Source organism: Argiope bruennichi, chromosome 3 (assembly GCF_947563725.1).
Source record: "Argiope bruennichi chromosome 3, qqArgBrue1.1, whole genome shotgun sequence".
NCBI classification, from domain to species: domain Eukaryota; kingdom Metazoa; phylum Arthropoda; class Arachnida; order Araneae; family Araneidae; genus Argiope; species Argiope bruennichi.
Window position 1 is genome coordinate 74,146,998 of NC_079153.1, and position 25,767 is coordinate 74,172,764.

General features: G+C 28.4%; 2 protein-coding genes across 3 annotated transcripts; both read right to left on the bottom strand.

The window, feature by feature from the left end:
* Positions 1-597: 597 nt before the first annotated feature.
* On the bottom strand, positions 598-14,449 carry LOC129963782 (pantetheinase-like). Of its 2 annotated transcripts, none has more exons than XM_056078335.1 (3): positions 14,237-14,445; positions 12,244-12,451; positions 598-2,116 (listed from the first exon to the last, which is right to left on the bottom strand). In XM_056078335.1, the coding sequence occupies exons 2-3, from the start codon at positions 12,445-12,447 to the stop codon at positions 776-778; spliced, it is 1,545 nt and encodes a 514-aa protein (XP_055934310.1). In that variant the 5' UTR covers positions 12,448-12,451; positions 14,237-14,445; the 3' UTR covers positions 598-775. The 2 variants fall into 2 exon arrangements, with proteins under 2 accessions (XP_055934310.1, XP_055934311.1); XM_056078336.1 differs by lacking the exon at positions 598-2,116 and adding an exon at positions 4,405-5,905 and having other exon boundaries at positions 14,237-14,449.
* A 5,193-nt stretch (positions 14,450-19,642) lies between these two features.
* LOC129964020 (pantetheinase-like) lies at positions 19,643-25,010 on the bottom strand. Its single transcript, XM_056078680.1, has 3 exons — positions 24,869-25,010; positions 22,782-22,968; positions 19,643-21,110 (listed from the first exon to the last, which is right to left on the bottom strand). The coding sequence occupies exons 2-3, from the start codon at positions 22,962-22,964 to the stop codon at positions 19,815-19,817; spliced, it is 1,479 nt and encodes a 492-aa protein (XP_055934655.1). The 5' UTR covers positions 22,965-22,968; positions 24,869-25,010; the 3' UTR covers positions 19,643-19,814.
* Positions 25,011-25,767: the final 757 nt, after the last annotated feature.

Below are 25,767 nucleotides of genomic sequence, written 5' to 3' on the forward strand. Positions count from 1 at the left end.
CAACACATAGTGAAATATTAGATAATATGTTCAGTAATGATAATGCAATGATGTAACTGTGAAATGACATGAAATGACTCTTCTCTATCTCCCTGTGCCTGAATTACAAATTTACAATGGTTTTTAAATAATTATGAGCAGACTGATTTGCTTAAACAATAGCGAGATTCAGTGATTTTTCATTATACAAAATATTCTTCAACATATGTTTTTTTATTTAATCGCGTTGCATTGAATTATTGTAATTATTTTCTTTTTATAAAATATTCGAAATTTTAAGATTAGATAAAAATTTTAATATTTAAATATGATGGACATGAGACATTTAAATATTAAAATACTTAAATATTTTTTTTCCAAATTAACATCTTTGTGATATGAAAATCTCATATTTTGCCCAATGCATTATAAATGACAATATTTTAACCGAAAACTGTATGCACACAAGCCTTGTGTGTGTGTGTGTGTGTAAATAGATTTTTACAAAAAATAATTTACGTTTTTAAAAAGAATCAGAGACTCGATATACAGTGTTTCGAAACAATTTTTGAAACAACTATTCTCTAAAATATATAGAAATAATATTAACTTCATGAGTTGTGTGTATAGAAACATTTTCTCATTTATTTTATAAATAAGGGTTTTATTTCAATTGTTATAAGCGTAAATTAACAGCTTCGGTATTTCAATGTTTTAACTGGCGAACAAGCATTATGAATCCAGTTAGATAGAAAACAAAGTTTAGACGAGGACATAAAGATTCTTTTCTTGGTGATTATCTTTTGTATGGAGGATCACGATCGTAACAACGGCCCTTCAATCCAACAACTGTCAATTTTCTTCCTCTTTGACTTTTAAAATTCAATTTAGCTTGATATACTTCACCTTCATTTTCTAACTCATAATTCCATTCTTCCTTAGGGGATAACGCCATTCTGCTTTCTAATAAAGATGGATATACGTATTGAGAAGTAAAATTGGCCTTTAACTGAACATGATGGAAAATGGTTTTGGAAATTCTAGGAAAAGTAGCACAAGCATTCTCACCTACAGCTTCACACCTTACAAGTAAGCAATTTTCTTCAGACCAAGGATATCTTTCGAACATAACTGCTGTTCCATTAAAGACACCCAAATAAAAATTTTCTAAAAGTTTTTGGGTAGTATAATCTAAAGAGCAGCACATTCCATTGTTGCAAACTTCCAAATGAGCGCTTTTATCAATTAATTTTACAAAAGTGTAATTGCTAGTGTCTTCTTCAACGCAACGATACTCGTTGTGAATATCTTCTGTGTCGTTTAGAAGCTTTCTGGAACATTCCATTTTCACGTGATGGCCATTTTTATTCCAATCCCATGAATGATGATTTGTGATTGCGATTGTCATTGGATTTGCTGGAACATTAAATCCCTTTTTTGGCACTCGAGCAATTACTAACTTAGATAATCCATCAGGGTTGTAGGAGTAAGCTAGTGCACCTCTCTGATGATGGAAGATCCCGCTTCCAACGGCAAAATATCCCGGAATTTGAACATTTGGAGCTATGAGAGTGCAGTTATTACCCAGAGCCCAGGACTGGTATATCTGTATAGAATTAAATTGAGGTGCAACATCGACCCACATAGATGGAAGTACAATTCCATCGATATCTGGTCGCTGGGCAACTTCGCTCATTCTTCCAAAATGAATATCAAAACTAGTGTATGTTGCAAATGTGCCGAAATCTGTTTTAAAGATAGGCACTTGCTGCATTTGTGGCAAGTCCATATCAAACTCGTAGCATAAATGCTCTTTATAATACTTTAGAATCAATTTGCCATTTTTGTCAAAAACAACATTGGTGTTATAGTGATAAGTACCATCCTCTGGACATTGTGGGTCCCCTTTACAGTTTTGAATGTCTCCCATGTTGGCTACTACATAAAGTGAGTTATCCTTTGCAATGCAACTCAACGTCTGAAGAATAGAAACTTCCGTGAACGTTCCGGTTTCATCACAAGGGTTAGAAGATACTTTACTGGGATCTGGAATGTTTTCCAAAAATTCCTTCAGTTTCATTCTGTTGCCTGTTGGATAAACGATTCCATATTCCGGAAATACAATGATGTCAACTTCCTAAAATAAGAAATAATGTTATTAATAACTTATTTATACATTCGAATAAAATAACACCAATCGATGGAATAATGGATATAAATCTAGTTGCTTAATTAGTAAGCTGTCTTCAGTGAATTATTCCCTGTCTTTTCGGAACAATCGATGTAATCATCAATAATTCATTTTGCCCATGCATTTACAATTTAGTGAATTGAATTTTTTTTTCATGCATAGATTTTACTTGATGTTAATACCTGTTATTTAGATCGCAATTTTTGTGTACTAATTGAAACAAGACATGACTTGCACATTTTTTTTACTTATATTTTATTATTTAAGAACTTTTTTCCATTATTGATTGTTTAGTGGAATTTTTCATTCAATTATTTTTAAAACAGGATATGTTTTTTAAGAAAAATAAGGCAAAGGATTTTTTTTATGGTCAAGGAGTTCCAATATGAGCGTATTGAATCACATTTCTGTGGATAATATAACTGATATAAAATGTTTATCTTTAGCATGGAGTCAAGGAATATCAAATCAACTAGAATGTTTAATAATATAAAAGTAAATATATCACTTTTTATCTTGTGTTTTTTCACAATATCGGATATATAATTTCGATCTCCTTCTTTTGTAACAATCTTAGAGAGGGAAGACTCTCTTTAAAGAAGTTAATCTTTTTCTTCCCCCATCTTTCTCACTTTTTATCGTTGAAACGCCTACTAAGTATTATCGTCTGATCAATAAATTTCTTATAAACTTCAGAAGTGGATATAATTATTACCTGATTATTTTTATTCTAAAATTGAATAATATTATACAAGCTAATTTGAATAAGCATACAAATGAGATATCGCTAGCTCTTTTCTGAGTAAATTTGTTTGTTACTTTAGCATTTTTCAATTACAGTTCTCCTCATTTTATGAGGAACATCGGTTCTAATGCTACCTGTCAATGAAGATTAAGGTATAGCTAGATACAGAAACATATTATTCAATATTGAACAGATAATCCTTATTGAGAAAATTAACTATGAGGAACATCATTCGATAAAAATAAAGTTTTATTTCTAATATTTCTTTTGAAAATCATTAATATAATACTACTTTAACAGAAAAAGAGATGAAGTTTAATTATAATTGTCATTTTTTTTAAACATAGTATCCTATAAGCAGCAATATTGGAGGGAAATTATCGTTTAAACATATGTTAGATTTGAATATTTAAGATTAATTTAAGAACAAATTTTATACTATTGTTTGATTGGTATTTTTTTTACACTGACGTTCTTTATGATAATATAAATGGTCGTTTTAAACAGCTAACTCCCTGACATTCAATTAAATTTAAATATTTAAAATCAAATTTAGTCTAATGAATATTACCGTGGAAACTATATAAAATAAATTCGTACACATCTGAATCATTATTATTATTATATTTTTTATAAAAACTGAAATTATTTTTAACTCTAATTTAGCATATTTAAAAGATAATTTTTCTCTATTTATTAGATAGCAGTACACAAAACATAAATAGAATTTTCAAAACAATAACTATCTAACATTAATAAACAGCTTCTCCGCAAAAATAGCACATAAAAGTTGTATTTCTCCTGAAAACGTCGTTTCTTATTTTCAAGCTAACTCGCATACTGTTTGAAACGCTATTTTACATGCATTAAATAAAAAAGAAATCGTGATTGATCTTTGGAAATTTTAAGCATTTAAAAACATTTTGATTACTAAACTTTTTTAAAATTTAATTATTATTAACGTATTAAATAAATCTGTCATATATTTTAATTGTACCAGAAATAATTTTGATATATATTTTTATATTTTTTAAAGCAAATGATTCAAAATATCTTTATAAAAACTGCTTTTTTTCAATATTTAATTTTTTAATAATTAATTAAAACCGGTCAAATAGATATATTTGTTATTTAAAAAAATTGAAAGTGAAACATAAGCTAAAAAAATAACTTCTTTTAGACTCCAGTTCTTTTGTACATGTATCAATTCTATTTTGGAGAAATGCTATCCATTTAATTAATTAATCATTTAATTGGTTAAATAAATCAGTCTGATCATGCTTTCTAAAATAAATGGTCATGAAAATGGTGAAAAATTTCAAATAAAGAATTTTTGATTAAGATAGGATCTATTTAATATTTTAAACATAAAAAAATGCCACTTAATAAATGTTGTAATATTTGAAAAACTATAAGTTGTCGAGGCTTTATTTCTAGTTATTCAAATGAATAATTTTTTATAGACTGCCCAAATAATGAATTACAAAAGTTTTCGTGTGAGAACAAATAAATTTATTTATAAAAATATAAAATAATTAAACATACAAAGAAATCAAGTGATTTTTTTTACATAAAATAAAGTAATTTTCTACGAATTTATTTCAATCTTAAGTTGAGGTTGCCCAGTAGTTAAATTATGTTCTTCATCTTCATTTTTCAAATTCAGGATCTCTATCATAACAACGACCTTTCAAACCAGCCACTATTAAACTACGCCCTCTTTTGTTATTGAAGTTTATTTCAGCTTCATATCCTGCTTCAGTTTGTAATTTTGTAAAATTCCATTCCGAAAGTGGTACCAGTCTTACTGCTGTACTCACAACAGAGGGTAAGATATGACGTGAAGTGAAATTAGCTCTTAACACAAGCTCATAAAAGTCTGTTTTGGACAGCCTAGGAAAAACTGCACAAGGATTGTCGTCTATGGCTTCGCAACGCATTATAACGCAATTTTCCTCACACCAGAAGTACCTGTCTAAGGAATTATGAGTACCATTATAAACACCCAGGTAAAAATTATCATCCATATTTTCTGCAGAATAATCTACTGAGCAACACATCCCGTTGTGACATACTTCAACGTGCCCACTCGGTTCCGTCAGTTTCACAAGGTTGTAATAAGTTGTGAATTCTTCCATACATCTATAATCTTTATTAGCATCATTAGGATAGTCTAAAACGTAAGTAGAGCACATTTTCCGAATGTCTTTACCATCAAATCTTACTTCCGAGGTTTTTTCAAGTGTAATTTCAGTAACACTATTATCCGGTGGAGTAAAAGAATAACTGCCTCTTGGAATGCGAGCAACAACCAATTTTGATTTTCCATCAGGATTCAGGGTGTACGCCAGCGGTCCAAACTGGCCATGAAAGATTCCGCTACCCATTGAATAATCTCCAGGTAGTTGAATGTTGGAAGCCAATAAAGTTGCATTATGTCCCAAAGACCAAGACATCCATAACTGAGTTGAAGTGAATTGTGGGTTAGTATTCACCCAGAAAGTTGGAAATGCTATACCATCCACAGATGGTAAAAGGGCAATTTTGCTCATTTTCTCGAAAAGGATATCGAAACAAGTAAAAGTAGCGAATGTTCCGAAGTCAGTTTCGAATATTGGATCTGGCTGTTCTCTGGCAGAATCCATTCCAGTCTCGAAAAATAGATGTTCTTTGTGATATTTAAGCACCATTGTACCGTTTCTATCGAAAACAATGTTTGCGTTGAAATGAAAAGCTCCATCTGCAGGGCAATTATCTTCACCTTCACAGTTTTTGATATCTCCCATATTGGCTACAATAAATATCGAATGAGATTTAGCAATACAACTAAGTGTTCTAAGAATCCTATGTTTCGAAAAGTGTTCTTTTTCATTACAAGGATTGACTTGAGTTTCAGTAACATCAGGGATATCTTCTAAATATACTCTTATTTTTTGTCTGTCTCCTGGTAGTATTATTCCGTATTCCGGAAAGACTATGATATCGGCTTCCTGCAAAAATCAGATACTAATGAAATATAAGAGCCAACATAATTCTGTAAACTATCCATGCTGCTGATTTATGGACCTCTTAAGGATTTTTGAGTCATTTGTATTACCATGAAAATGAATATACATAGAAGTTAAAATTTCACTTATTGCTTATCATAATTTAAAACATGTTTGATTAGTTACTAATTCTACTTCATTAGAGAAAATGTATTCTACTTTTATTCCCCTTTCAAATAAGTATCAGAAAAGAAAAGCATTTATACTGACAGACATATTGTTGATGTTTTAAATATTTCAAGATAAAATCATAAGTACAGCAGAAAAGTTGTTTCTTCTTGTAATAATACGATAATTTTTTTAAAATCCTTTCAGGACATATCAATTTTGGAATGCTATGATCTTTAGAAATATCTTTATATTTTTTCATGCAATAGATCATTGATTGTAATTTGTAATGGAATCAGTGCAGGTATCCTATGATAAACGCAACCATTATTTCATCCTTGCTTGACGTAATGTTGCAAGCAACAAATGCAAGGCGAACGATATATTTCTAAATTACAATTATCATATGTATTTCATGTCTATAATGTAAAGATGGATTGATTAAATTAGCGGTGTAATTATTCAAAACTCTGCGTAAACAGCATTTAGAATAACATATAAATTTTTATTAATTTAAAAGTAAGGAATTAATAAAATTAGACAGGAAATAAAAATTACTATAGAATGAATGCAAGCTCCTTCGCAAAAAAAATTTAAAGCTCACTATCACTAAGTCAAAATCTCGCACTCCTCATTTAAAAAATTAAAATATTTTTGATGTTATTAAAATTATTAATTATTAAATTATTATTAATTATTAAAAATTATTAAAATTATTATTAAGTTTTAAAAATTATTAACAAATTATGCACCACTACAAGATGCACTTGTTTCAACAGAATTTTTTTGAATAAACACTATTTAATTAAAAATTTGAACTTAAAAAGCAGCATTAAAAGTAATCAATGGAGATTCAAATACTTAATTCTTAATATCGTAGCATGCTATTGTTATAAGCTTGATTTGTCTACCTTTCTTTCATTTTAAAAATTTATAATTAATCATATAGCGTATACGCAAAAAATGATATTACCGCAATGCACATCCAGCAAAAAACAATGAAAAGAATTGCTGAAAAGGTTCTTAGGAATACTAAAATAAATTATTAAATTTGGAGAAAAATGTATATGAAAATTGAATTGGTATCACCGAAAAGCTTATTTTTGTATGGAATGGTGACAAGTTGGAACAGTTGCCTTTACTTTTAATTTTTTGCCGAAAAATAAATTAAATTTTTGTCATTTAATTTTTAAAACTAGGAATCTTAAAAAATAATCGTTCTCTGTCCCAATTCGAACAAAATTTACCATTTTGTAGTAAATTTTTAAAATTTTGTTATCTATCGCTGATACATCTTTGTTTATAAATTATTTCCTCTCCCAGTCCTATTCTTGAATATATATATATATATATATATATATATATATATATATATATATATATATATATATATATATATATATATATATATATATATAAACTGAGACTCCTCTTTTTACCTTCTGTGTTTTTTAGTTAATTAATTTATGATTAACGAAAAAAAATGTTTAATTCAAACAAGTTTAAAAAATTATTTTATATTATATATGGCGGACATATTTCTATATTTACGTTTTTACTTCATTATAAAAGAGCAAAAAATTTTTTGGGAAGATTTTTATGTTTTTTTCATTACAAATATAAAATGTACCTGCACCACAGTTACATTCACATGAGGAGTCATATATATTATGTTTTTAAATGATCATAAGTGCTTTTCTATTTCATTTTTCTTAATAATTCTGAGGCAATTAATAACAAAGCCAGCATTGTATCTTTCAACATTAGTGAGTTCTTTAACATTTGATCGTGCTCTACCAAATATCAAAAAAATATTTATTTAAACTGGAAAATGAATATCAGATTTCTCAAATGACGTAATCTTTGTAGTGAAAAAAAATACTTTACTGTAAAAGAACCTCTTTGCAAGGTTTCTTTTGGACTCCCATCACTTGAGAGCTCAACGGTGAATCTTATGAAGCAGAAAAGATCAAATGCGCAAGAGTGTGGATTCCATATTTTTTCTGATGAAATTAGGATTTCTGATTAGACGCATTACGATGCTAAAACTGATTCAGTTTTAATTAGTATATTTTCATATGTTTGGTTTATATAATTTTGTTTGTGGTTTGGTGAATTAAATAACACAGGTAATATTTGTTATTATTAATTCTTTAGTACATGAATTGGATTCATTTTTGTAATCGGGAAATAATATCACTTTATGTAATTGAAATTCATACTTGAAAACTGTATTAAACGTATACAGTTCTTCTAAAAAGAAATTTGAACGATTCCGATTCTTTGAACTATAAAATATAGTAGTTATTTTTTAGGTTTATAAAGTTTTTTTACTAGGAATTTTTTTTTATTTATTTTGTGAAAACTTTTAAAATGCATTTGAAGTAATTGTGCTGATTGTGCATACTTATATCAAATTTTTATTTGCCTACTAATAAAAAAATAGAAATATATCTAATACCTAGAAATGTACTTAGTTTTAATTTTAAGTAAAACTGAAAGAAGGTAAAATCTGGTAACAATAAAAATATGCCACTTTGCTCATACATATATGTAATATATTTTTTTAAACTAGGAGACCTCTTTCTTGTGTTTGGTGCTCAGTTTTTTATATAATTTTTAACCATAATCCTTTCCCATGAATTTTGGTGTTTTGAGTGGTGGTAATATATATATATATATATATATATATATATATATATATATATATATATATATATATATATAATTTTAACTGATAAATTTTATTTCTATATTAATAGAATGTACATTTTCTTAATTCTATTTCAATAACAATGTCGTTTTTTTTGTCTGATTTTTGTCCCTATATTTACTTCTTTATTTCCTTCGCATTTTATATTGAATACCATTTTTCTAGACAATTAGTCAAATTTGTTTTAGAAGGATGTTATTTTCATTTTCAATCTTAGATTCGATGTGATCATTTATCACTTATATAACAGGTGTTTTAAAAACCTGTTATATATATATATATAAAATATTTATTATTTTAAGCGTTTAAATTTGATCTATGTGGCATTTCACATAGAATTCTAGTATGTTTATTTCCAATAGTACAATTTCATTTTTAATCTTATAAAAATCTATTCAAACAAAATTCCCAATATTATCAGTGGTGGTCCCGCTATTCTGGCACAACATATATTAATTTTAGACAAGAAAGGTGGAATTGGTATGGTTATTAAGCAATATGTCCCACTACTAGAGGGATACCAATTATGAGGCTGAGAAGTTGGTTTATAATTAATGGGAGTTCATGATATTCTTTTCTAAATATTAAACAGGACGGCTGATCATTTCCTCTATATTTTGCATAATATGGTTTATAGTCCTTTTTCATGATTTATCACAGCATAAAGCACTTGGTTTCTCTGAAAAGAAAACAGTTTTATATAAAGCGGATTTTCATTGAATTATGATCATCATATATAAGCATTGCCTTGACTTTGGATATGTTTGTGGATATATTTTATAAGACAAATTATTTGTGGGATCTTTTTTGGATAAATTACAATAAATATTAAAATTTTACCCCCTGAACTTTAAGCATCCTCTTTATAAAACAGTAACATTTCGCATCTGTGGCTAAAATGAATGCTTTCCGTTGTTTAATTTTTACTTTGTTTAAAAAGTCAAATTTTTCACAAACTTTATTTTTCTCTTTATTTATATTTGCTTGTAATTATATTATTTTATTTATCTTGCTCTAAAATTGCTTCAAAACAATGGAAGGATTCGAAAGTAATATTTGCTTTTTCGTAACTTACAACATGTTAAATTTCCTTTCAAAATTTATCAACGAAACTGTTTTTAAAACGACTTTTTAAAGATTTTTTAAAACAATTTTTTAAAAAAATTAATGTGACATTAAACAAAACCAAAAGTTATTTTATTGGAATAAAATTTCCACATTTATCCTAATTTTGTTCTTTAACGGAATTTAAATGAAATTTTCTAAAATTTTTATATTAAAATACGATATGTGTTAATGGATAAAACAATTAATAATTTTATTCAAAACTTATAATTAAAATATCCGATTCAAAGAATCAAGCGCTGAAAATAGCGAGAATAGTTGTAATAAGGCAACGTATAATATTCTTATGCATGTGTCAGCACAATGCATTGCCTGAAATGAAATGCATTAAAATATGGTAAATAACAAGTGAAAGAATAAAAAAAATAAGTCTGAATGATTAATCTATTATCAATAATCTAATAAAATATTTACAATTTTAAGAAAATTTCTTTTTATTATTTTTTAGCTTCCTTTAGCTACCAGTTGGTTTGCTAAGAACACTGATTGTATTTAATATTGATAAATCTCTTATGTGTAACTAACTTTATGATCATTATTTCATCAAAAAAGTATTTTTAAATCTCCAATTGAAGTAGATATTAAAATTATGTTTTTGCAATAGCCTTAAACCTGTTATGAATGCTATATGCATGAAAATTCCCATTTGAGTCAGAACTCACGAGTTCACATAGCTGATAAAAACGTAATTGCTTAAAGATCTATCTCCTAATTCATACTATCTTTTGCCATATTTCATATTCGCATTTCACATATAAACTGTATAGATTATAAATAGAATTTTTCTTCTTTAGCAAATGGAAGAAAATCACAACATTAAATATGTGATGAAGCAATGAAAACACTTTTAATTTCATGCGCCAAGGCAATGTATTGATAAAAACAATTCAAAGCAAATTGCAACATTTTTGTTTAAAATTCAGGTAAAAAACTGCTTGGCAATCAAAAATTAAATAAATTTAAATAATTTATAAAAAAATAGTTTTTGAAACTTTAAAAGGTGCAATTTTTTTTTTACTTGAATATTTTCGGAAGTTATCGCGAAAAAAAATGTCAACGTCTCGATTAATTTTTAATTGATTAGAATTTTAAAGCAGCACATCAAGTGCATAAATGTATTTTCTAAAATATATTTTAATCAAATTTGGTAGTTCCTGGTCTGATGGTTTTCTATGGAGCACCAACACCAACACACGCACGCAGACGAGCGCGCGTGCACACACACACACGCACGCACGCACACACACACACACCATTTGAATACCAATAGTTAAAATATATTATTTTATCTTAACATACGAGAATAAATCAAATTAGCATGCAAATTTTTACACATCAGATTTTGTCTATATCCAGAAGAAATACTTTGATAAATCTTCATAGGTTTTTTTAAAATTATGATAGTTTTATTTCTGTGTATTATATTGATTTTTATAAGAAAAAGTAAAAATAATTGTATTTTATGAATACTTTAAAGAATAATAATTAAAAAACTAATCAAATAAATTTTAATTAATCAATAATAATTGTTATTAATTAAGTCTAATGTTTCAAGTATTATTTCATAAGCTTGGAGCTTTATATAATTAAAAATGTCTTCTCATTTTCTTAATGCCCATCTTCATTGTCTATCCAGACAATCTTTATTGTCTATGCAATGAAGATGGGTACTATAGAATATGAGAAAAAACAAAAGAAGATAGAAATAGCCAAAAAAAAGTGATAATTTAGAATATTTATTTAAATTTATAAATCAGAGATTATGATAATGGGGTAGTATTTTTCTTGAAAGAATTACTTAAGAGGTTACCAGAGGTTGAAGTATAACTTTAATATATGGGGGTAAGTTGCCTTCTTGGATGGGTTTTGATAATATCTGGCCCATATTTGTGTTCCGTTGGGAGGGGGGGATCAGAAAAGCCCCCAGCAAAAAACGCAACGGCAAAAAGCAGCTGCTTTTCAATCTATCAACTCTTGAAGAATGCTGCCTTATGATAATTTTCATGTTTCTTAGCTATGCCGAGCCATTCTTTAGCCTATTCGGTTACTGGTAGGCCAATGCGATGATTTTTTTTTTGTATTTATAACCTAAGTACATAATCTAAGTATAACCTAATATTGCCTTTATAATTTAAGTATTTTTTAATCAAATTTAAGATTTGTTCAAGCTGAGTATTAAGATAAGTTAAATTTAGGTCTATCAAAATACTTCTTATAAAAATTTGTTCTGAAAATATGATCTTAACATGGCTCTCGATTAATTAATTAATTTGTTTAAATAACTTCTTCAACTTCCAGGCTTCTGTCTTAAATCGTTAATAAGTTTTGAACTTACTTTGGATTTCGCAACTTCTGCTGCCTTCTTGTAGAACTCCAGATTAGTTTGAATGATATCGTCGGCTGTATCATTCATTGACCCAAACCTGTTGTGCTCAAATACAGCTGCTGTATAGTAAGGCTTTGAAAAGGAATCGGAATTTACGAAAATCCCATTGCCAAACATGCAAATGATGATGAACACAGGTATAGAAAACATCATTTTTCTGTGATAAGCAAAAAAAAAAAATCATTGAGGTTTTGTGAGTTTTTTTCATTTTAATACATAGAAAAATATCAAATTTTTAAATTAAATCATTAATTTTTCGTCAATCTCTTTATTTTTTAGAAAAAAGATTGTAAGAATGAATTTAATTGAAATCCAGAATATTTTTAAGGAAATATAGTGATTATTGACAGAAATTTGCTAATTACTTTTCCATAATGCTTTTTTTCCAGAGTATAAGTAATTAAAAAAAACAAGCAAACAAGAATTTGTGTTAAGAATAGGAATTATCATCCAAGCATGAATACAAATAAGTAGATATCAAAGCAAAGAAATGCTAAATCTCAATACAAATAACTGCATCTTCACGATAGAGAATTCAATATAGAAATGAAAATGCTTTAAGCAAAACAAAAAAGTAATGAAGTCAAAAAATTAGATTCTGGATTGATAAATTTCATTTAAACTTCATTAAATAAGAAAGAATATTTTTGAAATTATGAAATTATATATTCTGAGTGTGTGAACACATTCGCTCAGAAATGATCTGAATAGAAGGAATTCGATATGTGATTCTTTCAGCATCATTACAGATCTACATGTGTTAGGTTTTCTTCATGGTACTTTGGATTGCATAAAAAAGAGACTATATTTAATTTTTATGCTGAATATTATTTCGTTTAACGTTTTAAATTTTGCTATTTTTAGAAATATAGAAAATTTTATATTGTCAACTTTAATGAAACGAAAAAATTTGAAATTGCCACTTTTTTCTTTAGATAATTTATTTTACTATCTGAATTTTGCCAGAAAATAATTTATACTTTGACACATTTGGGATGCAAAATACTTTCGTTTCTGATAAAAATTAAACGGCAAATTGAATGATCCAACCATCAAATGAAACCAAAAATATGAGCATTTGCGCCTTCATGTTTATGATACAAAATGGAAACTATCTAACTATTTCATTTATTTACTTGCGCGTTGCCATTTACTTTCAAAGAAAGCACTACATACAATTTCTATTATTAATTTGTTGTTAATGCGTTATACAAATTGTCTTGTTTATCCTTAAAAGTAAATTTTCAATAACGTGGCATTAGGACAATAGTATGGCTGTTAACAGAAATCACTAAATGAATAATGTTTTCAGCTTTTAAAAGGAGCAAGAATGATTTTCTTCGGCTAATAAGCTCTGAGTTTATTCCTAGGAAACATCAAAAATGAGTTTCAACCTGCAAATGATAAGGCAATTTCGGATGCATTATAAGATTTTTAATGTTGCTTTCAAGATAATTTGGTTGCATAACATTTAGATAAAGTAATTTTTGACCATGCGCTATAAGTAGAATCCTTTTGTAGAAATAAGTATAGGAGGAAAGCAATGTGCGGGAATCCTAGAATTTTACAAGTTAACATATCTCATATAAGTATTTCTAATTAATAAGGTAAAAAAAATCACAATAAAAATTTGTTACGAATGAAGAAACATAACATAAATAGAATAATTTTAGTTTCGCTACCTAAAATAAAAACTCCCAAAAGACATTAATCAATCTTTTTTAATTAGCGAAATATATTCAAATCATTGAATGAGATGAAACCTAATAAGCGCCTTTTTAAATTGTCTTAAATTTCGAATTTTCGCTTTTTTTAGTTATAATTCATGATAAACGAATCATTAATTCTTCTCAAATGATTCAATTTATAATATAATGTTCTAAATTTATGTCATGTATTAAACTAATGATGGAAAAACAAATAAAATCCGCATATCACTTACCTATAAAAAAAGAGGTAGGTTCGGTAACGAGTCTTCAATTCGAAGTGCCGCTGTAGAATTCTGAGAGGCGTTGCATCTCTGTATGCAATCCTTACCGGTTTCGCTGCATATTTAATTTTCAACTTTGTGCGGAAGTTCTTCCTTTGACGTCAGGATATGTTCAAAAGAAGGACATTTCTTTTTAAAGTCGTATAAGTTCAAGGTTTACCGTTAATTCAGCTTAAAACGTGCCAAAGATAAAAATCTGTGATTGGAAGCTAAAATGGTGGTTGAGTAAGCCCTGTCAGTTGAGACAATGGATCTTGGCGTCCCGTCATTTCAGCAAAGAATTATGAGGGCCATTCCAACATTTATTACGGATTATCTAATAATTTTGGGGAAATCCATTTATGATCAAATAGGAATAGATTTTCTTATATTATAAGTTGTTTTAGAATATTTACTTATTTTTTTGACAGCAGAAAATTGTAACTGTCTTTAAAGGTGCCATCAAAATGCAAATTTGTGACAAAGTCTTTTTATTCTCAGCAAAATTCAGAACAAATGAATATCTTTGGAATGGGCATTATTTGTGATGGGAAATCCAAGCAGAGAAGATATCATGAGACGTGCTGGCTAGCAATAGAAAGATTTTAAGTGCAGTATTTCATAATTGATGACAGTTGATGTCAAAAATTGTTCATTTATCATGGCTTTTTTAAAAATTTACGTTGATTATGCAAACAGTCAGTATTATTAGGAAAATTCATGAGGAATTTGCTTCGAAGTGCTGAGAGCTATGTAGAGAAAGGTAAAGAATAAATAAATGAAAATCTCAGATGATCCAATGTGGTTAGTAAAGAATATCTTCGGAAAAAAGGCCACAATAAATACTTTCTGATTCTGAAATTTTTAAGAATAAAAAAAAGAGTCTGAATCTATGTCAAGGTAAAGATTTACACGAGAGTTGACTCTAATGTTTTTTTTTTGCACGAATTTTTTTATGTAGTTTTATTCCATGTAAGGTCAACTGAAAATGCCGGATATATGTTCTCTTCCAGAATTCACGGTCACAAAAATGCAATGATGTAGTGAAGATTACAAATAGAAAGAGAAAACAGAATTTGTTTTAGTTGGTCCACAATTGTCTTCAGTGGATTGAAAAGAATAAATGGCCTAGGCGAATCATATTAATTTTCGCCTCTCCATCATATTTGGGGTTTAAAAACTAATTTGAATGCGTTCATGTCGCTTCTTAAGACAGGCTCTTGGAGAGTCTATATTTTCCTTGCTTCCCTCTTCTTCGATATGCCTCTATGAATATCCATTTGAGGAATATTTCCTTTATTATAGTTATCACCGTTTACTTTCAGATCTATTATTAACTTCAATGGCATCACATTGTTCTTGAATACCAGACATTCCAGACCGGAATCACGAGATATAATCAATTTGAATCTAATAAAAATACTCTTAGTGCTCATTGATGCAATCATAATACATTGATGTGATAACTATGTAATAATTAATCATTTGAAAAAAAATTCTTGGAAATAAAAATACTTTTGCTGATTTTCAACTACACATATGCATTCAATTTCAGACGTGAACTAAACTAAGTTAAATCACGTTTTTTGCTCATTTCTGCCCATGCAACATAGTGCAATTGACGCTTCATTTGTCCTGCATTCCCTTTTTATAGCTAATTCGTCTTCTAATAGCAACAAGTGAAGTTATAGCAGCTCTGCATCGAAGTACGAAGTGATCATAATAATTTGTCTACTCAGTATATAGAAGACATGAGCTTTCATATGAAACAAAAATTAACGAAATCGGACCGGTGGTTGAGGTTGAGGGATTGGTTTATAGGTTTTGTTTTTCTTATTATTTTAAATTTATAATCTTAACAGAAAAAATGATATGATTTAGAAAGAAAAACTAATTAAAAAACTGATTGGGCTGAAAACGATTAACCTTTCAACATTTTTATCATTCAACTAGTTCATTCTAATTTTAAAAAAATTGTAATATTTATTGATTTTGCCAAAACGCAATTAATAATCATCAAACCATACAATAAATAAATTTTAAACTTCATAGATTTTTTATAAGAATAAAATAAACCATTACTAAATGTTCGTTCTTGATTCAAAACTCTTAGCACTTTAACGCATGCGTCAGGATGCGTCTATTTAATGGAAATAAAAGTTAGAAGAGATATCAAAGAAGATGTTTACATTCAACAACAAGGTGAACTCGGGTTATTCTAGAATTTAGGACAGTAACGAGTTATCAACTACGAGTTATCTGTAAAAACTCCGGAAAACTCGTAATTTTGTCGGAAAATAGACACTGCTTTAAATGCATTTGAGCAATGCAATAAAATACTTTATAGCAATGCTTATTTACTGTAAAGGACTTAAACATTAAAATATGATGAATAAATGGGTGATTTCTGCTCTTAAAATTGGGTAGTTCATTTTTTAAAAAACTGATAATAATTTTTATGTTAAAACACTTTTATTTTTTATTGAATATTTTTGATAAAATATTGAGATTAACAATGGTGAATAATCTCGGCCCTAGTTACAGATATTATATAAAATATTCTTCGTGCCACTCCTAAACGCTTTTTTGCCTCCTGGACTAACCATATAAGCAATTGATACGCAGTTTTAAAATAAAATAGTAAAACCAGAAACGACACGATTAGGGATTGCAATACCGGACCAAAATTTCAATACCGGTATTCGGTATTTTTTAAATCTTAATACCAGGATACCGGTTTTAATACCGGTATTAGAAATTTTAGAAAAAGAAAGAAAACACAGGTGTTTCTTTGTTTTATTTGCAAGTTTTGTTAGAGAGTGTAAATATCACAAAAAAATAATTTGTAACTTATAAATTATAACAGTATATAATCACAAAAAAGTAAAGGAACATCTTATTTATTTAAATCACAAAAAAAGTGTAAATATCACTATTCAGTCTGTGGTACTATTACAAATTTTTGAAATGTGATCTTAAAAAACATAATGCATCAATTGTATTGTCATTAAGTCTGAAAAGTAATTTTGTGTAAAAATTACCAGCTGTCGAAAACACTCTTTCGACATCTACGCTAGCTGGTGGTACTGTTAGCAATGCGCGATATATTTTTTCAAGTATTTACCTCTAAATCCCTCTTCTTCAAATAAATCGATTTCTCGTCGGATGGTTTCGGATATAGCTGATTTCTGTATTGTATTTTGGTTCGTTGGAATTTTTTTTATTTATCGTTAATTCTAATTTTTGTTCAAAACACAATTCCTTTTCACTATCGACAGTAGTGACATCATAATCTTCGATAATTGAACCGAATTCTGAATGTGGATAGGTTTGTGGGTAAAATGTTTTAAGAAAATTTACTCTAAACTTAATCAGATTTGAATTGGTTATTTTCTTTTCTTCTTTTTCATTTTCATTTTTAAAATCATTATAATTATTTAAATACCAAAAGACATTTTCTATTTCGGTATGCCTTTCTTCTGTGCGATTTTTCAATGTAATAGATAATTCTTTAGATAGTGATGCGTGCTGTTTTTTCAGTGACTGCAACATGAAATTTATTGTTGCATTAGCTGTTAATAAATTAGAATCTCTCCGACATAATGCCTCAATAGTCAGTTTTATTGGAAGTAGAGCTGATATAGTTCTAAATGTTAAGTCGAATTCACTATCTGAAAAATTAATTTACAGGTTTAAGTCGATTATTGCTTTTTGGATTGGATTTCTCAGTTTCAAAAATCGTTCCATCATTAGGAGTAAACTGTTCCAACGTGTTTTAGAATCTAATATTAACATATATTCTGTTTTATTTTCAGTTAGTATATATTTTAGTGATATATCCTTTTTTATAGGGAAACGTTTAAATATCTTAACAATTTTTCAAACTTTATAAATTATAGGAAGCAATTTTCGATAGGTTAATATTTCATCCTCATTAACAATATCTTCTTCAACAATTACATTGTCATTATCTTCATTGTCAATATCACTAGCACTCTCTTCAAAGTCTGAATCCGAAGTTTCTACATCCACAGTATTTGAATTTTTCTGTTCTTTATTTTTATGGTATAATACATCTATTACTCCTAATTGAATTCCATGTGCATAGCACAACTGCTGATTTGCACCAGTCAACTTTCCAACTTTTTTCATAATTGTTGCTCCATCAGTCGTTATGGATACAATATTTTCTTTCAGGGATAATCCATGTTTCGCTAATTTAGATTTAAGCAATTAATTAAGCCATTCATTAGCTAATTAATTTCGCCCGTTAGGGAGACATAAAAACAAAAACGTATGCTATTTTGTCATGTTGGCGATCCCTGAACATATAGCGGAGACAATTTTAAAAAATTCTAGTAAATACCGAAAAACCGGTATTTAAACTTGTGAATACCGGTATTACAAAATTGTACAAATGGCTCAAAATACCGGTATTCGGTATCCCGGTATACCGGTATTGCAATCCCTAGACACGATACTTACACATACACAGAAAAAAAGGTTAAACAAAAAAAATATCTAATGGGGAGGAAATTAAGATAAAAAATTGTTAAAGAATTCCGGAAATGACTCATCCTCCCACGTATAATACCTTAGAGAAGTAGAATCGGCGAAAAGTGGTAGTCTCGGGATACTGAAACGAATAATACTCATTTTTTCATGTTTTATTTATCTAATTAGCCCTTAAATATTCCTTATTCCTCCATTCCAATATTCCTCATTCACAATTTTGGCAGCTCTAAAATTGTAGAAGGCTGAAAGAATCCTCTAGAAAAGTTCTTAATCTGATATTCAAATATTGATAGCATATTATACACAAAGTATTATAACATATTTTATGTAAATTGTTAAGAAAAGTTCTATCCTGTTAAAGAGACAATGAAAAATACGTTTCTTATGAAGAGCCTGAATTGCTTAGTTCTTTACATATTATATTAACCATTCATATAGATATAGTTCACCCGAAAGTCTTTAGTACGGCAAGACCGAAATAACAAGAAGTGATTCTAAATACGACAAGGATGAAAAGCAATTTTAGCAAGATGTCCAATTTTAGAAACTGCATAGATAGGATAAGGGATTATTTCTTTAATCAATGTAGCAAGAGGCAAAGAAACTCATAAACATTTGTATAATCCTTTAAGAAATCTTTAAAATATAATTTTTACCATTGAAAAGTTATGAGTCCTGTACTAGTTAAAGATACAAATACATAATTTGTGTCCTTTTTCCCAATATCTGAAGCATGAATAAAAATCTCAATAAAATCCTGAACAAAACTATATATATATATATATATATATATATATATATATATATATATATATATATATAAATCAGAATTCGTGTAAAAAGGAAAAACTATAAAGATAGAAAAAAGGTAAAATAATTTGAATTTATTGAAATCCTTGAAATACATAAGAATCGCAGTGGAAAATACTCAAGAATCAGCCGCTGTCATTATCTTCACAAGAGTTAGCACTTTCCTTGTATGAAGTATTAAGTAGAACAATATTAGATTCGAACTCCTGAATCTGTAACGTTTCTTTTATCGACGAAAAGGTGGATCTTTGTTATAGCATCGTCCTTTCAAACCGACAGTGATATAATTTATACCTGCGTAATTATGAGTAATAATGGACTTATCAGCATTTTGCTGCCAGTATTTGGTCGACACAAGCCTTATATCACTGCTAAGAACAGAAGGATAAACGAAATCACTGGTGAAATTTCCTCTCAAAAAAACAGTATGGAATTGCGTGGTAGATTTCAGAGGAAACTTTGAACACACAACGCCATTCTGATCTTCACATCTTACAAGAAGACATTCTTCTTCACACCAGTGATAGGTATTTTGAACATTGTATGTTCCATTGAAAACTCCCAAATAATAATTTTCTTTAAGGCCATATGAAGTATATGATAATTTGCAACATAGTCCATTGTTACAAGCTTCTACATCTCCATAAGACTTGTTTAGTTTCACAAATGTATAGTTTTGTAACATTGTTTCTTTCTGACAAGGATACCCACTTGTCATGGAGCATTCATCTGGAATATTTTTTCCATCATCCGTCCATTCCCATGTGGCATTTGCAGTTATGGCTGTAATACTTGCATCTGGCGATATTTTAGGAATACCAGATCTACCAACCTTAGCTATTACAAGTTTAGAAATGCCATCAGGATTCAGAGTGTAAGCCAGAGCGCCTTTCTTGCCATCAAAGATACCACTCCCAAGACTAGCTTCCATGGGAACTTGGCGATTTGCAGCCAACAAAGTAACGTTATTTCCCATAGCCCAGCCTTGAAAGTATTCAGTGGAAACGAATTGGGGTTCAGTATTGATCCACATTGTAGGAAAGGCAATACCTTCTACGTAAGGCAACTGAGCAATTTCGGTTATCCTTTTGAAGACGATGTCAAAACAGATAAAAGTGGCAAAGGTACCAAAATCTGTTTTGAAAATTGGTACCTGTTTTCCTTTCGGTATGTCAATTCCTTGTTCAAAGAAGGGGTGTTCTTTGTGGTACTTCACTAAAAGCGTGCCACTTCTATCAAAGACTACATTGGTATTGAAGTGATATGTTCCATCTGATGGGCAATCTGGATCTCTTGAGCAATTCTGGATATCACCCATGTTGGCAACAACATATAAAGAGTTGTATTGTGCTATACAGCTGAGAGTATAAAGAATAGGTCTGTCAGTATACCTATCAGGACTGGAGCAAGGTGTCGTTTCAATTTCTAAAGGGTTTGGTATATTTTCTAAAAATGGCTTCATTCGTTTTCTGTCACTATACGGAAGTACTCCATATTCAGGGAATACAATAATGTCTGCACCCTGAAATGAGATGAATAAATTTCTAATTAGTAAATGGGATATTTGGAAACCTGAATGAATCATTCCTCATATTTCAGTAACGGTGCTAAATACCATGGTGAGATGGAAAACAAGTTTTCTTTCAAATTCTGAGTGGATTAAAACAATTTTAATCACCATACACTAGATAATAACACATGTCAAATCTTTCCTTTTTAATAATCATAAAATATAATAACTAGCTCAGCTCAGCGAAAATTGAAGCCTTGTTTCACTCTAGTTCTCAAATTCGTCAATGAGAAATAAAGGTTTATGGATGTTGGAAGGAAGAAATTGAGATTTATAAATGAAACAAGCAAAATAATTGTACAAAAGAGGAATAAAAAAAGTACAGTTATCTTTTTTAATTCGACAGCTTATTAAAAAGCACGTTATTTTGAGGTATTAATAAACTCTCTCTCTTCTCTCCTTAACTTTCATAACTGATTCTAAATTAAAAGTTTCTAAAAAATTGAAGTAAATAAGGAAGTCTTTATTTTTATTGATATATCAGATATAAAAACATTCATAAGTGTTTTTTATGGCAGTAGTTCAATAAGGTGATTTATATTTATATACAAACTGATTCGAAAGTTCTGAAACAAACATAAAGTATAGGCCAAACAGACAGAGACAATTCACAGATTGCTATAATAGCATTTTTATAATAGATTGAATTCAAAAAATTAGTTGCACCAAATAAATAGTAAGAAGTAAATTTAATGGATTAGAATTAAAATAACTGCAATTAAATTGCAAATTAAAATAATTGCATAAATAATAAAGACAAACTTTAATTAGTTCAAATGTTTTTTTTGCTGATACTAAATCTTACTAGCTCTTATATGCAGTTGATGAATTTTAAGCTTATTGTCATATAACTTAGTTGTTGCGAGATTGAGAATATATATTCCATTAAATTTATATTGAACATTTATTTGGTGAATTATTTATTTGAACATTATATGGTGTATTATTTTATTTTACATAATTACTTTTACAAATGATTTCCTGTAGTAGTCGATCTTTATGTTTGTGACCCCATGTTCTATTGTAAAAATGAAATGCTTTTGTTTCATAATCTACACATTAAGTTTATCCATAAAATTTTGAAACTCTCTGCATATTTGAAAAAAAATAACTATAGAGTAAATATTCCCACTTACTTCATTAAGAATTCATCATATAATCAGAAAAATAATAATTGGATACGGAAATAAATTAATATTACTTGGTCATTCACAACGTCATTAAGCATGAAGATTGTAAGGTTTACATATTTAATTCAGCTTGAAATATCAGCAAAAAAGTTTTGATACTAGCTAGAATTCAACTAAGAAATAATTTATATAGAACAGTTAAAAAAGTTAAAAAAATATTTGGAGGCACATTTTTCTTTTAATATCCCAAGTTAAATAAAAAATCTACGAGATCTAGATAATAATATTTGGCACAAATTAAATGCCTCTAACACTGATTCGTTAAAAAAAATCGATACACTTCTTTTGTAAGCAGAAAATTGATGCTAACTGTTTTTATTTTCATTTACTTATTTGTTGAAATTAAAGATGGTCCCTACTTATTTTTTACATTTGAACGTTTTCTTTAGTGAATTCTAATTGGTAAAAAAAAAAAAAAAAAAAACCTACATACTTTGGAACGAGCAATCTCAGCTGCTCTTTTATAGAAGTCAAGATTCTTTTTCACTATATCTGCCGTCGAATCGTTCTTCGATCCAGTGCCGGTATGCTCGAATACAGCTGCAGTGTAATAAGTAGGCTTTGCCTGGAGGCTCGGCACCATGATAGCCAAGATGAGAACCGCAAGTGGAGACATTTTTCTGCAACACATACTCTCATTTGTCAAACAATGTGTAGATATTCTGAAGACTTATAGTCAATTAAAGAAGATATATGTTCAATTCATTTGGAGATGTAGAGAACTCCAGGCTCACTTTAGAGATTAAACTCAAAGAGCTCACAATCAAAAATTTTGATATAATCTTTTACTTAGAGCGAATTTTATAATGGAAATGAATACCTTGCTATTTAGAGTCTAATTCTCCATTAGTAGCAAAGTCTAATAGATAAGCATGGGATTTTAATACATTATAATTTAAACTTTTCTTACAGAACGCTTATTTCTGATATATTTTTAATAGAATTTATTTATTATAATTAAAAGAAAAAAATATAAAAAATAGAATATATATTAGTATTATAAAATAGATTTTAAATTCGCTAGATACGGTGTGATTATATAAGGGTAAAAATGATTGGGACAAACCGAGAGTTTATATAAATATTTATAAATGAACATTTGATTTTATATGTTCAATTATCTTTCTCAATTGCAAATTGTGTGAACAATAAAAATAATGTTCTTATAAATGCTAAGGTTAATGCATTGTTTTGAAGTTTCAAGAGAAATATTGCAGGTTTCTGAGTTCATATCTTATCTTTCTCAGTTACCATAGTACTGCGGTGAATAGTTATTTGATGACGACAGACACAAGAACCTGTCTAGATAACGCATCAAATTTTGACTACGAAATTCCAAAGCCTTTCATCTTCAAATATATGCTATGAATTTATTTCCGAACAGTTTATACAAAAATAAATCAATTTAGACGAGATGTCATTTATATGGAATGAAATTGGAAAACTATTTATTTCTTAGCATGAAGGATTCAAAACTTTGTAAAGTTCCAGAAGTGTTCAAAGTATTCAAATGATAGATATGGTATTCAATTATACTTTTTATTGTAGTTATTATTTGAACCAAGAATTTTTGAAATGTTGAATGACACAGTCTCAATTTAGAGATAATTGACCCAAGAATTTGATTCGAGGCAAGATTACAGTGAAGATTCACTTTGTGCATACATTAAAACGTCGCGATTAGATTTTTTTTTCACTGTGTGAAGCATAGAAGTTGGAAAAAGGAATGTCATTTCTTTTTTTTTATTATCATTAGTGAATATTGCAAGAAGCGGAGCAAAATAATAACTTCAAATCGATCTTTTATTTGAGTGTAAGATCTTTGCATAAAAATCAGGGTTTTTCAAACTGCTACGCTTGAAATGCCTTTATATAGATGGATATTAAATTCTGAAGCTAATTTTTTTCACTATCAACAATTGATACAATTAATTAAGGAGCATGTATTCATTTTGGGAATCGGATTCTTCAAACTGTTCTGTTCTGTCCTAAGATCATGAATGCCGTGTAGTTTATAACATGGATGTTAATTTAATTAAATTGGAGCAAATTTTCTCAAGAGGATTCCACTGCTTTTGAAAATATTATGCAGATGATATTCCATTGAGACATCAACAACATTATTATAAATTTATTGCAGTTATTCATGTTTTTCATTTCATTTAAATAAAAACGAATTAATAGTGTTGAGAAACTGATAGTCAAACAACGATATATATTCAAAAGGAACGAAGTGCAATTTTTCTCTCTTAAAGATTATAAAATTTGGAAACAAATATTTCTAATGCGATAAAAAATGTTTCTTGCTAAGTATAAAGTTATTTGTGAACCGTTTAAAAACTTAAATTTTCTAATTTTTAAGGCAGAAAAAAAAATCTTACTCCAATCATTTTCATATACAAAGAGGAAACAGAACAACAGAACAATAAAAAAATAAAAGAAAAAATATTTGGGATAAAAATATAAAGAATCACAAAGAAAGATAACCTTGATATTCATAATAGCTATTAGTGTACTTACTAGGAATTGCCGAATGTCGGGACTTGTAACTAGGGGTAGGACCGAAAATGAAAAGGTGGTATTACCACAACCTGACCTTCGTCTTTTAGCTGCGCATGCCCTTGATACTGTTATCTCTTTTCACTTGATTAGATAGTTGAAATTCAGCTTTATTTTGCTTTTTATTCGCTTACTTTATCAAGTACTGCGTCAATTTTCCAATTGTTTCATTTTCGATTCTATAAAGTACAACGAACTTTCAATCTTTAATAAACGGATTTTCGATCTTGGCACGGTGTTGTGAAATATCTTCTTTTCTATTATTTTCAGACTTGTTTATAAATATATTGAAGTTTATAAACACAGTAGCTGGTCAAAAGTTTCAAATTTTTTTGCGATAAATATAGGTTAATGGTTTAAAAAAATCGATTCTAGCAATAATGTTGTACTTAATTCGGAAGGCAGAAAATATGGAGAATTCTTCAATAGGTTTTTTCATCTTTCATTAGCTTCTACTCTTAAAAATCTGATGTAAAAAATTAGTTTAGTGCACATATTGAAATATTATTTACTTGCCGCTATTTCAAGCTGTTACTTATTCTTAAGTATTTAGATAACTACACACTGATATGTAAAAACAACATGTGATTGGACAAAAAGTCGAATTCTGATTTCAAAACGTCAGTCGCTATCACAAATTTTTTGAGATATATAAAAAATTTTTAAATGAGTTTTTTTAGAAATTGTGTTTTGGACTAATTTTCTTTGTTGCATACATCACTTCAGAAATTTATTTAATGATATTCAATAAAATTTTGACAAAATCTTATAATTTTTTCTGTCTATATAATAAGCTAAAATTTGCATTTTCTTTTTAAATTTATTAATTTATCGAATTTTAATGAAAAAAATATAATTTT